The sequence below is a fragment of the Plodia interpunctella genome, chromosome 6, assembly GCF_027563975.2.
Source record: "Plodia interpunctella isolate USDA-ARS_2022_Savannah chromosome 6, ilPloInte3.2, whole genome shotgun sequence".
Taxonomy (NCBI): domain Eukaryota; kingdom Metazoa; phylum Arthropoda; class Insecta; order Lepidoptera; family Pyralidae; genus Plodia; species Plodia interpunctella.
Window position 1 is genome coordinate 3,339,264 of NC_071299.1, and position 12,310 is coordinate 3,351,573.

General features: G+C 34.7%; 1 protein-coding gene across 5 annotated transcripts in view; it reads right to left on the reverse strand.

Annotated features, from left to right (window-relative positions):
* Window positions 1-12,310, reverse strand: part of RhoGAP100F (Rho GTPase activating protein at 100F) — a 43,341-nt gene that overhangs the window by 13,313 nt on the left and 17,718 nt on the right. For all 5 annotated transcript variants that reach the window (XM_053747072.2, XM_053747070.2, XM_064436040.1 and 2 more), the window contains exons 2-7: window positions 4,707-4,826; window positions 3,476-3,559; window positions 2,906-3,004; window positions 1,531-1,807; window positions 937-1,066; window positions 129-293 (exon numbers count right to left, since the gene is read on the reverse strand). In XM_053747072.2, the coding sequence (XP_053603047.1) occupies window positions 129-293; window positions 937-1,066; window positions 1,531-1,807; window positions 2,906-3,004; window positions 3,476-3,559; window positions 4,707-4,826 (875 nt within the window). The remainder of the gene's footprint in view (window positions 1-128; window positions 294-936; window positions 1,067-1,530; window positions 1,808-2,905; window positions 3,005-3,475; window positions 3,560-4,706; window positions 4,827-12,310) is intronic.

The following is a 12,310-nucleotide window of genomic DNA, read 5'->3' on the forward strand; positions in this document are numbered from 1 at the left end:
CATATCTCCTTTCCTCACAGTAGCCTGGAAAATATTTTTTGTTCAAAATTTTATCTTGTATCTTGTTTTGTCTTTCGTACTAGAAAATGTTTTTACTTTACTCAAAAGAGTGTGTTTAAGTTATTTACCTCCACGTTGAATGGTCAGACGGAGGTCTAGGATTGTAGTACAAGTCGAGAGCGGTGGAATCCGGTGATAAAGCCCCTAGTTGAAGTCGACTCCTTTCTTCCCGACCATCTCCTACGGGACGCACACTGCTACCCGGACCTCCCGTAGAGCGAAGAGTGCCATGTCTAGATAAAATAAATTTTTATCTAAGTTATTCTACGAGATTTTTATTAATTATTATATAAATTTTATTCTACCGACTTATAATAGTTAATATTTAGTATTTTCTTATTCGACAGTGTCTACGCCTCTTCAATAGTTTAATCAACAAAGATTCAAGTTGGTTGAAGAGTCTCAGAAGAACTAAACTCGTCTATTATGTCTACAAGTATTAAGTAGTTCTGAAGTCCACAAGTGTCACTCATCGAGAATAGTGGATTTCAAAGTCATCTCGACGGCTGGCTTTTCAAATAGTGAATATTAACAACACAACCAGTAAACTAATTAATGCGACTGCTGCCGCTGGTAGTCATAAAAGCTATTAGGTGCCCTTAGGTGGTATAAATTGAATCTGACATCAGTGGTAGTAATAACACACATGATAAAAAACAAAGAGGAGGAGCGAAACACATAGACATCGTTATTATCAACACCATAAGACTGGTGCTCAAATCGCAAAAGCAAATAAACTAGGCCTGATTTTCCTGAGCTATTAGGCTGCGAGCACAAAGAAGCAACGCTTTGCGTCGCCGTCGCGCGACACATACTTCATTCCAGTAGCCTTAATAGTAGGAAGAAAAAGGATATAAATAATTGAAGATCGCTTACTGTGAATAGAGGCCGTCGACGCGGTCTCTGTCGCGGTCGTCGTCATCTCGACAGTCCCGCTTCAGCACCACAACCGGGGGAGGCTTGTGCTCAGACCGCGGCAGCGAAGGAGATCCTGGACCTGATTTACCTGTTGACACATAAATATATCACTGTATAATGAATAATAAATCACAAGTGAGACAAGGTCATTATATTGATTTTGATATGTTATGTGATGCTATATTTGCTCCTTTAAACTTAAATATACTTATAATGTTATTATAGTTCAAAGGAATATAGATCTCGAACTTTCTAGCGTGCCAAGTACCTTTAGGCCTCTGGTCCACGGACAAGATTCCAAGACGAAATTTTTCCCTTACGATGTATTTAGCCACCAAAATGTTTCATGGCGCGTGGACAAGCTCCCGTCGTTATCCTTACCAAAACTGACAACCACGCGGTAGTCAGTTTTGGTATGGATAAAGAGTTTATATACGGTTTACGCGACGTGTAGACACCTACACGTCGCGTAAACCGTATATTTTCATAGCACTTGGATAAGAGACTACTGCACTGGCCACAATCTCAAAGTAAAATTATAGATTTGCATACCTTTCCTCTGCCTGGTACAGAGAAGCAGTCTCCTGGGTATCGACATGATGATAACCACGTCATCCAACGACATCCTCCTCACATCGACCAGATTCACTGCGAGAATTTCATCGCCTACTTTCAGACAGCCGCTGTTGTACACAGCGGACTCCAGGGCTATTCTGGATATGAATACACCATCTGTCCTGGTGCCGCCATCGCCTTCACGGATGTACAGGCCTAGGGTTTGCCCTGGGCGCTTCACTATCTCCACCAGTTGGACTATGTGGCGTGAATCCTGATTAAAAAGAAATAATAGTCAAATCGATAAGCTTACAAATAAATGTGATTTGAATCCTTGTCGTTACATATTATAAAATCAACCTCGTCACGTCTGTCTGTACGCGGTAAACCCAAAAATTACAGGACGGATTTTTGTGCGGAGATTTACTGTAATTGTTGAAGAAAGTTAGGTATATATTTTTTTATGATTTTACCCGAGCGAATGCGGGACGGGCCAATAGTTGTTAATTAGAAAATCGCAGAAAAACATGCAATTAACAATAGCTATTTATTTGTAGATAAATACTTTTGAAGTAGCTATTGTATAGGCTAAAAGTTTGCCCTAAAAGTTTGATGTAAGACTATTCAAATGTTAGCATAAATAACCTTCTAGACTGAAGGGTATATTGGTGATAAGAGTGCCTTGCCTATTTCAAATTCTAATAAATTCCCATCATTCCTAGTAAATAAATATAACTCGCATTTCGCATCGAGAATCCACGCAATATCGGCTGCAGGGCTGTCGCGCCAGGCATATTACACAACCACCAACAATGCCAGACTAGATTGCGTTCACATTCCACGCGATCTAGGCCAGTCCTGAACAATGGAGAAGACTTCTTTCACCGCACTAGGTTACGAGTTTAGAATTGGGGTCAATGGAGCGCGGAAAATTGCCTATTTTGAGAATAGGGGGTATATGAAACGGGTATTTTTGAATTGTCTGCAGTTAAATAGTTTTTTTTTACATCCCTATATTGAGCGTTTTCCCTTCTTTTTTCCTGAGGCATTAATCGACGGCTTTCCTACTGTTCTACCCTACTTCAGATGGTGTTCAACATTCTTAATAGCCCTTTGTCAATGTTTTCTTTACTAGGTATATGACATTATAAAAACTTTATAATTCGGAATGTAATATGTAAAAAACAAATTAAATAAAAACTTAAAGTACCTAAACTTAAAAACACACGAAAAAGCGTTGCCTTGCGACAACGTGCCTAAAAGACTGTCAATTCGTACTACAATGCTGAGCCTCTGAATAAAGAAGCTTTCAGTTTTGATCACGATATACCCTACCTCGACCTCGTTTCTTATAAAACAATTAAACACTAACCTGTAATGAGAAGAATTTCTTGGCGGCTTCAATATTGTTCCGGCCCACTTGCCTCAACTCCAGTATTCGCACGATCATCTCGCCGCGGCGCTCCACCGCCTGGAAACGTATTCCATTTTATCCATACTAATATAAACAATACAAACAACAACAATACAAAACATAGGCCACTTAAAACCTGTTTCACCACGGGTCATTAACTATACTCCAAATTTCATCAAAATCCAACTTCAACCAACTGTTTAGCCACGAAAGTATGACAAACAGACAGGCAGACTTCCACATTTATAATATTAAACGTGAAAGTGTGTTTCTTTCATTTTTTTTTTCAAAACAAAACGGAGCAATAAATTAATGTAATTTTTATATGATACGAGCAATACTTAGTATAACCTTACATATTATATTTAAAAAATCCCTTTGTTGCGTCTATCTGTATGTACGCGATAAACTCAAAAACTACCGGCGAATTATTGTACGGTTTTCACCATAAAATAGTGTGGTGGTGTAGGAAGATGTATAATTTATTATAGTTTTACCCGATCAAAGCTTCTTCACAAATAAACTTACCTCGAGCGCCGCCGCCGTGGTCGCGTCGTGATCATTTTCAACCATTTCAATTTGCCTGAAGATTTCATTGCTAACACCTGATACCTGAAATAAAATTGAAGTAAAATTTTACAAAAATGTTATTATGACCATAGGTACTGTAAAAAATATGATTAAGTATAACAAACTAGTTTCAAAAGATTTGTTATACATACTTTTTAACTTAATTTTGAAAATAATAATGAGATATAAAAAAATTGTTTCAATTCCCGCTCGATTGCAGGATAGATAAAAGAAATATATGGGTATTCGGTGATATGCCTAGGTAGATGATTACAATAAACTTGGTACACAATATACGAGTAGGTACAACAAACTTGTATTCACTAATGTACCTACTATAAAAAGTTAAACTGAAATGTTGAGTAACTAATAATATGACTTTTATCTTTTAAATTAAGTACGATAATATTAGACATCTTATTATAATATTGCATCAGTTTAAATTTTGTCACACATTTAAAAATAGATACAAGTATAAATAACTTTCTTTTCATAAATGGCCTAACCGGCCAGTGCGGCGGCGGCGGCGGCGGGTTGGCATTATCGATCTTTTCTTTTTAATTTTTTATGCAAAATCCCTGACTTAAGCCCATGGACTTAATAAGAACTTCATACACGGAGTACCTACTAATTCCATGCTTAAGCCATACAATTTGTCTTTTAACCAGCATTATACACAGCATGCAGTAAATACACATGTTAATACATACAAATTATGTGCAAGTACTACTTTTTACAATTTTTTTTTTCTTTCTACATCTTAATAGATAACAATCATTAATAGAGAGAAGTGATGGTTCCTAGAGATCTAGAGGTGAAGCCTACGTGCAGTTAGTAGCAGTAAAATCATAGCGGTAATGACGATGAGGTTGGGGCGTGTGGTTCCCGCCCTATAATATCGTATGAGGAGAATAAGAACCATAAACAACTGGCTGTAAGGAGAGTTTAATTTATACGATTTTTTTTCGTTTAGTTAGTTCATTGCAATCTGTCTCATGACATTCAGCAATAATTTTGTCTTGGTTTGTGAGGGTTGTTGTCCGCAATTGTTTTGTCTTGGTGGATATTTGCGAGGCTTGCTTTTGAGCTTGCAGTCCTATGACATATCCTCATACGCGGCGTCGTCATATAATGCACGGCACACGTGATAATGAAAGAGAGAGAGAATGATGAAGTAAAGTAGACTTACCTTCCGAAAGTCAGGCTGTAGGACGCAGGGCGGCGCGTGGTTGGCGCGCGGCGGCTGCGGCGGGCCGGGCGGCGCGCGGCCCGGCGACGCCGTCAGATCCGGCGCCGCGCGGCCATTCTCCTGTAACAATTGTAGATTCATTACTATTGGTGAGTCGTAAGTCGTATGTATTGATGACTTAGCTGTAACGTTCCTCGAGAAAAAGTACCCTATAGAGGAAAGTCGCTTCATTTTTGCTATAGATGCTCGCTCATAATACGTCACAATCGTAAGTAAATGTCCGTCGTTTAAATATATAACTACAAATTACACAGTTACAAATTATTACAAATACAAATTATTTGATTTAATCAATCTATACAGAAGCTTTTCGTGAGATTTGGATTTAAAACTATAAGTCCCTTTCACATTCTTACGCGTTACAGAGCCTATGTTGTTTCATCAAATTTGATTTTAAGCAAGGACATTTTCAAATACATCTTCAAAATCGATCTGTTTAAGATATTAATTAAGGAACGATTCAAATTTTATTCCGAATGTACATTGTGAAAACTATAGGAATTATACATAAGTATAAGTCATAAATATTTGACCAAAATAAAGTAACAATAACTCGAAAACAAAATGTAAATATCTGTAAAACGTTATAAAAAGCACCACAACAATATTCCACAACAACCCGCAAGCATTATTGCGCTCAAAAAGGAAGAAGAAGACGCGAGAGTAAAACTAATAAAACTTTCCATGCAACCCTTTTCATTCGGGAATTATTACTTTACAAACAAACACAGTCTCGATTTCCGTGGCGCAATATCGTCACATCCTATTTCGGTACACAATAAAAATGAGACAGAAATATATATCTACAATAGTGTCGCCAGAACTGCCACAACCACAATTTTTTTGTCTAAAAAAATATGAATACTTTGTTTATATATACTTGTGGTGCTAAATAAATATTATTTTTGTTGTTTATAGTGTATAAATTATACAAACACAAGTACCCAGTTATATTGTAATATAGAAATATATTTATAATATGGCACACTACTGCATTTAGTATTTTGCTTTTCTCTCGTCTCGTCTCATTTACAATCGCATTTTTTACCAGATATTTAAATATCGCATTTGTTGTTAACTGACTTTAGTGAATTCATTATGTGATTGTCGAAAATATATTACAAGATACTACTGTTCGAACTAGGATAGGTTCAATTTTAATTTTATTAATGGTAACACTTTCATTTTATTTTCCCCATGGAATTAGTAGGTACTCCGGTTGTACGAAGTACTTATTAAATTCAATGGTCCTAATCTTACGTGTTTATTACTAATTTTTGTCTATGCCGACTAGATCGATTTCATAAAACATCTCAAAATTCGTATACCTACATAAAGATTCTGTGTCTACTTCTAATCTTTATTTAATTTGTGTTATATTCTAGCCTCAATCGCAGATCGGCAATCGAGCGGAGATTATTTAAACTGGGGGTTGAAAAATGGCTTTTGTAATTAAATCTGAGGGCAATTTTTCTCTTTTGTGTATAAAATTTTGGAGATACGTCGACGAAATGAGAGAATAATTTGATTTTTACGTGATGGAGAGGGGCTTACATAAGCCAGATAATTTTCAAATTTTATTTGTCTTCAGATTTTCTTACTTTTCTATACAGGATAAAGAAATTCATCTTAGCAAATAAAAAATTAAATTTGTTACTAAAATCATGACGAAACATATTAAACGATATTAAAAAACTGCTTCGCAATCAAAAGAACTCTTAACAGCCAATAAATGTTTTACGGCCAAATGTTTTCCGTTTTAGTAGCGTTTCCGTTAATTTTCCGCCTAAGCGACTTACTAAACTTTAGGGATTTTTTTACAACTGTGACCCACTTTGACTCAAACAGTTCGTGAGTCAAGATTTTTGTTTCCCTGCGAATGCGTTAAAATTTGGCGGTCGATCGGGCGGGGTGGGGCAGAGAGGAGCCCTGACCTACTTTCTTCACCCCCGCCCCACCTCCCGCGCCCCTCTCGCGTACGCACGAGGTCACTGTACTGCAGTTGCAAGCCCCGAATGCCGCAGAGGTGACTGGACTTGCAGTGCAATGTACCTCAAATTTGCATTCAATCTGCTTTTTATTCATAAAGCCTTTGTCAGTTATATGAGAAATTTTCAGCGCTGAGTTTCTCAGATATTTTGAATATACTAAAACAACAGCACAGGGATAAAAAACTGTGATATTGTACTCTAAAATAACACACACATGTATGGTTTTAAGTGTTTTAGATCTAAATAATTATCAAGTGCGGTTCTAAATAAAGTTAATTAAAATAATTACAACAGTTAAAATAAATACAAGTAAATACAAAATCGTTCAAATATAATAAATTACGTTTAAAAATCTATGTATATAAGATGATCATCCAAGCGATTATCGACATTTCTTAATTAATTTGTTGCAAAGAGAAGGTAAGTAATTTATGCCTAAGCTTCCGTTGTAGATTCTAAACCTCAATTTTATGAAGTTATGATAATAAATATCATAACATCATAAAGTATATTGTATATGTATAGTCGCTAATCTTTACTGTAATACTACTGGCAGTGCATTTTGAAAAAATATTTTTGTGTCATCTTTATCGAGTGTTTTGCTAAAACTTATGATTTTGTTTGTCACTTAAAGTCATCTGTTATGACTTAAAAATCCCAAAATAGCAATTTTGGGAATTACAGCAGTAAAATATAGAAGTATAATAATATCTTAAATAATTACTTAAAAATCCCAAAATAGCAATTTTGGGAATTACAGCAGTAAAATATAATAAAGTAAAATATAGAAGTATAATAATAAAATTACTATACTTTTTTCTTTGCGTAATGTGTGTTTAGGTCACCATGTGTGTTTAGATTTTTATCACGTCTACGAAGGCGTGTGGGAATCTCTTTGAACAACTTTTTCACGTCCGAAACCCAAATCCTCAAAGTAAAAGGCTTGATAAAAGGATTATATACTCGTAGTTATGTATGTGTTTCCCACAATACAGTCTTGTGAGTTTTAGATATATCCAATCCCAACTTTCTAATATTGTAAATACAAATAGTAAAATTTGGTGAATTCGCGAGCAAACGCTAGTTTACAATAAATAAATCTAAACCAAAAAATAAAGAGAGTTTAGTTTATCATCATTCCAATGTCATATCTAAGTTCGTGGCGAACAACTACTTAAAATATTTTATTCAAGAACCTGTTTTGTGTAATTTATCTTATGCATGGTCGTTAGTCTGCAGATTACCTAGGAAGTCTGCAGATTGTCTAGTTGATGTAGGAACTCCATTATTTTTTCCACATTAACTGACTCAGCCAGATAATCTGCACTCTAACTGACTTACACAAATTAACGGTAACGATATATGTAGCTTGGATTTAGTAAGTACTTCGGTACTTACTAATTCCATGATATGTAGTCACTAAAAGAAACAGAAAACCAAATAGATAATCGCACTCCCAGAACAACAGTGCACTAAGTCAAAATATCTCATTTTTCAGAATCAACGAAAAACTGTTATCTCATGTTGTATTGAAGTAATTGACAGGGTTTTAAATGTTTAATGGAGAGACTGCAATACTAATTAGCATAGTTTATATTCAATCAGCTAAAAACAGTAAAGAAAGCAAATAATATTCATTTTCGACTTAATTCACTGTTGTAGAACAATTGAACTATTTATTTTTAAATTATTTCGACTTACGCGCTTTTTATTGATTAAAGCTGAAATAGTGCACTATTATACTTTTGATATTTCTCTGCAACAGAATTTACAATAATGACATATTTATTATTTTTTTTGAAATAGCCCCATTCAAAATCAAATAAAACAGCAAAATATACAAAAATCAGTGTAATCAATTAACAATTATATATTTTATTAAGTAATACCTAATAATAACAAAAAATATATTTTTTAAAATTGGTAACACAAATTGGCAACTCTGCTTAAACTTTTTCGAAGTCTTTAAGACTAGGTATTGATATTTTGATTAAAAAAATATTAAAAAGGAAGCATACCTCTGCTTAAACTTAGCATATACCCATTTATTTAACAAAGGTAATAACAATAGGACTTAACCAGTCTTTCAATCTCTACGAATAATAGTTCAATCTACTAATATTTTTATAATAGTAGCACATAACAAGAAGCTTCAAGTCTACTTATTTACTTATCTTAACCAGTCTTCTGAATTAAAAAGTAAATTTTATAACTTATCGTTAAAAATCACAGCTTTTAAAATACCTTTACTAAGGATAAAAAAATAATCGAAAAGTAGTTAATAAAAATAACAATAATGAAAACATGTGAAATTTCGTTTCCAACTAGAAATAATAGGAACTCAGCTGGTGCTATACTATTCTAAGCCTAAGGTAGTCTTATAATAGGAATCAACATAATTAGTAGGTATTATATTTTTTTCAATCAAATCCATAATATCTTTTTTTTTGTTTACGGACAGAGGTAGTTTTGTTGTATAGGCTTTGAGCAACACCGGAGCAAAGCTTTGGTCTCTGTACCGCCTTGTACGATTTCGAACATAGACTTTTTTAAAGTCAGATTCTGCGAACGTTGTTTTGTAGAAGAAAGCTAGTGGATGTTGCTTCTCTACGCGAAACTGTCTAATTTGTTGCCATTTGATTTGATTCTTGTCCTCATCTAAATTGAAATTATTGCCCCATGATTCTTGGAGTTCCTTGAGGTCGTAAATATCGTCAAATGTGACCTCTTTTACATGATATGGCTTTCCTGTTTTTTTGGCAGTACGAATTAAAGTAGCATATTGCTGTGGGCAATAAATAGGCCCAGATTTTACGTGTCTTTTTATTTGTTTTTCTATTACACTATGGATGTTGTCTCCTTCATTCTGGGAATGTCCGCGGATTAAAAATTTATGGGTTATGGAATTAACTCTTAAATTACCAACTACATAAGCATAAAGAGATAATAAATATTTATTTTTTTGTTGCCCACCACTATTATCGCTGTAAAATATGATATCCACGTCAGTATTCGGATCAGTCTTTTCAAGTACCATCTCAATGTATTTAAGGACACAACTACCTATCTCATTAGCGCCACGATTGGCTTCGGTTTCATCCCAAAAAAAGCATACAACATCCTTTGCGTATAAATCACTAATAGTAAAGTTAAGACAGTTTATTCTAGATTTGTAAAAAAATAGAGAAATTTGACCTTTGGGAACCTGCATGACCGCCTGCAAATCGTATACTGCTACGATGACGTCATTCCGTTTTTTATCTGCCTCCTTTTCTAATCTAGATAGTTCTTTTTCTTTGATGTGGCTCTCATATTGCTCACGAAGTTTTGCCTTACTCTCTTCATCTGCATTTTTATAACTTTCACATTGGTCACATTGGTCTTTCTTTGGAATATAAAAAGAAATATTAAATTCCTCATTGAATATTCTGCTGAAAGTTGAAGCTGAGGAAGGTATTAAATTATTCGACTGTCGAAGGCTTTTGTAATCTCGGTACAAGTCTGCTAAACATTTATCACTTGAGATATATTCTCTGGTAGTTTGTTTTCTGAGATAATGAGATTCTATTCTAGGAATAGAATTTATGAAATTAATCACACTATTTTTTATTTCAGAGTCTATTTTACGCTGATTGCCATGCTTTCCACGTTTATCAGATTCTATAAAACCATCAGATGTTTTCTTTGTAATGGCCGTCTTAATATATCTATCACTAATATCCAGCGTAGCCTTAAAAAACTCCTTACACACCCTAATTCTTACATTATTTTTTTCGAAATAGTAAGCCGAATTCAAAGCCCTTAATTTTTGAGAAGTAATGTACCTATACTTAGGTTTGATTTCTTGTGTATGCCTGACAATATATTCTCTTTGCTTCTCTAAATCGCCGAGCTGCCAAAACTGGTTGAAAATCTCTTTTCTTGCACATTCGTCTAATTGGGTCTTACAAATCAACTTACATTTATCGCCACAAGGTGGACGTATTTGACGCTCAACAATCTCTTTTCTAGAATTTGTTAAAGAAATATATGCTTTTCCTGTATTTCGTAATGTTTTGGCAATCTTTGACTTCCAGCTAGAAGGGTTTCGTTTTCTCTTTTTACATAATTTGGGTTCGCTCACTACCAGAACAGTGTCAGTTGTAGAAGATGTGGAGGGCGCGAAAGTTGGAGAAAAATTTGGATTCCCTTGAGTATTTGCTGTTAAAGGACCCGGTCTATTGGATTCGTCATCAGATGAGCTACTTGAACTGCTGGAGCTGGAGCTTGATGAAGATGAGCTGGAGCCTGACGACGAGCTCGAGGATGTAGATACTCTTCTAGGGATTACAGGACGACGAGATATATGTTTTTTTGATATAATAAAAGTAGGATCAGCGTCTGAGTCATCAATAAAATCATCATCGCTATGATCCGATGACGCAGGTACGAGTACCTCCTCACCTGATGTTTTATAAGCTAATGGAACAGATTCGGGTAACTCCGTTCCCGATGCAGCATAAACTAATGGAGTAAATATGGGTACCTCACTTTCTGGTGCTTCATAGGCGGAAGGAGCAGATACGGGTACCTCCCATCCTGACGCTTCATAAACCGATGAAACAGATACAAGTACCTCACTCTCTAAAGCTTCATAGGTTGATGAAATAGATACGGACACCTCCCTTTCTGAAACTTCCGTGGCTGATTCTACTCCGCTAGTTTCCATGGCCTTTTCCAACAACATAAGCCCCCGACCTCTCATCATCTGTTACAAAAACAATAATTAATTAAAAATCCAACAACAGTGCATTATCTCAAAAATAAATTAATTTTATTGTTTTAAACAAAAAATAATACAAATCTTAACTAATATTCTAAATATTTGTAATGTAAATAAAAATTTCAATAATTCAAATATTAATATTTATGATTTTTTGTGTAAATAGGACGCAATTAATATCTACCATCAATAGTGTATCATTTCTCTAATTTTCACTTTTTAAGAATAACACTGAACTTTTTTGAAATAATTCAAATAACATTAACTTACCTTCGTCAACAATAAAGTACTATTTTGATATAATCCAAAATTGTTGTACAAGCTTAATCACAAATATCGCATCAAAACGAAATAATCCGAAATAATTTTCTTACTCCATTCACCAACACTGTATTAATACTAAATAATTTGCTGTTGCGCAAACGTTGTACACTCCGTTCTCTTCGACTAACTAGTTGCAACTAGAAATAGTTCAATGTACGCGGTATGACTCCGGCGAAGTGTCGTCACCAACAGAGAGTTAGCGCGCCATCTGTTGGGTATTTTTGTAAATAGAAATAAGTCTGTTTTCGTGGTATACGCGTAAAAATGTTGCCTATTCGAATATGTAATAAAATCAATTTTGGAATTTTTCGACATAATGCAGTGTTGTTCTGGGAGTGCGATATGATGTGCATCCAAATAAAGAAAGCTATAAACGAGTCATAGAGGAAGATGACACATGTAATTGTGAATGATGATGATTTTTAATAGGTGATATAAATCTAGGCAAACTAGCTAAGCATATTTTT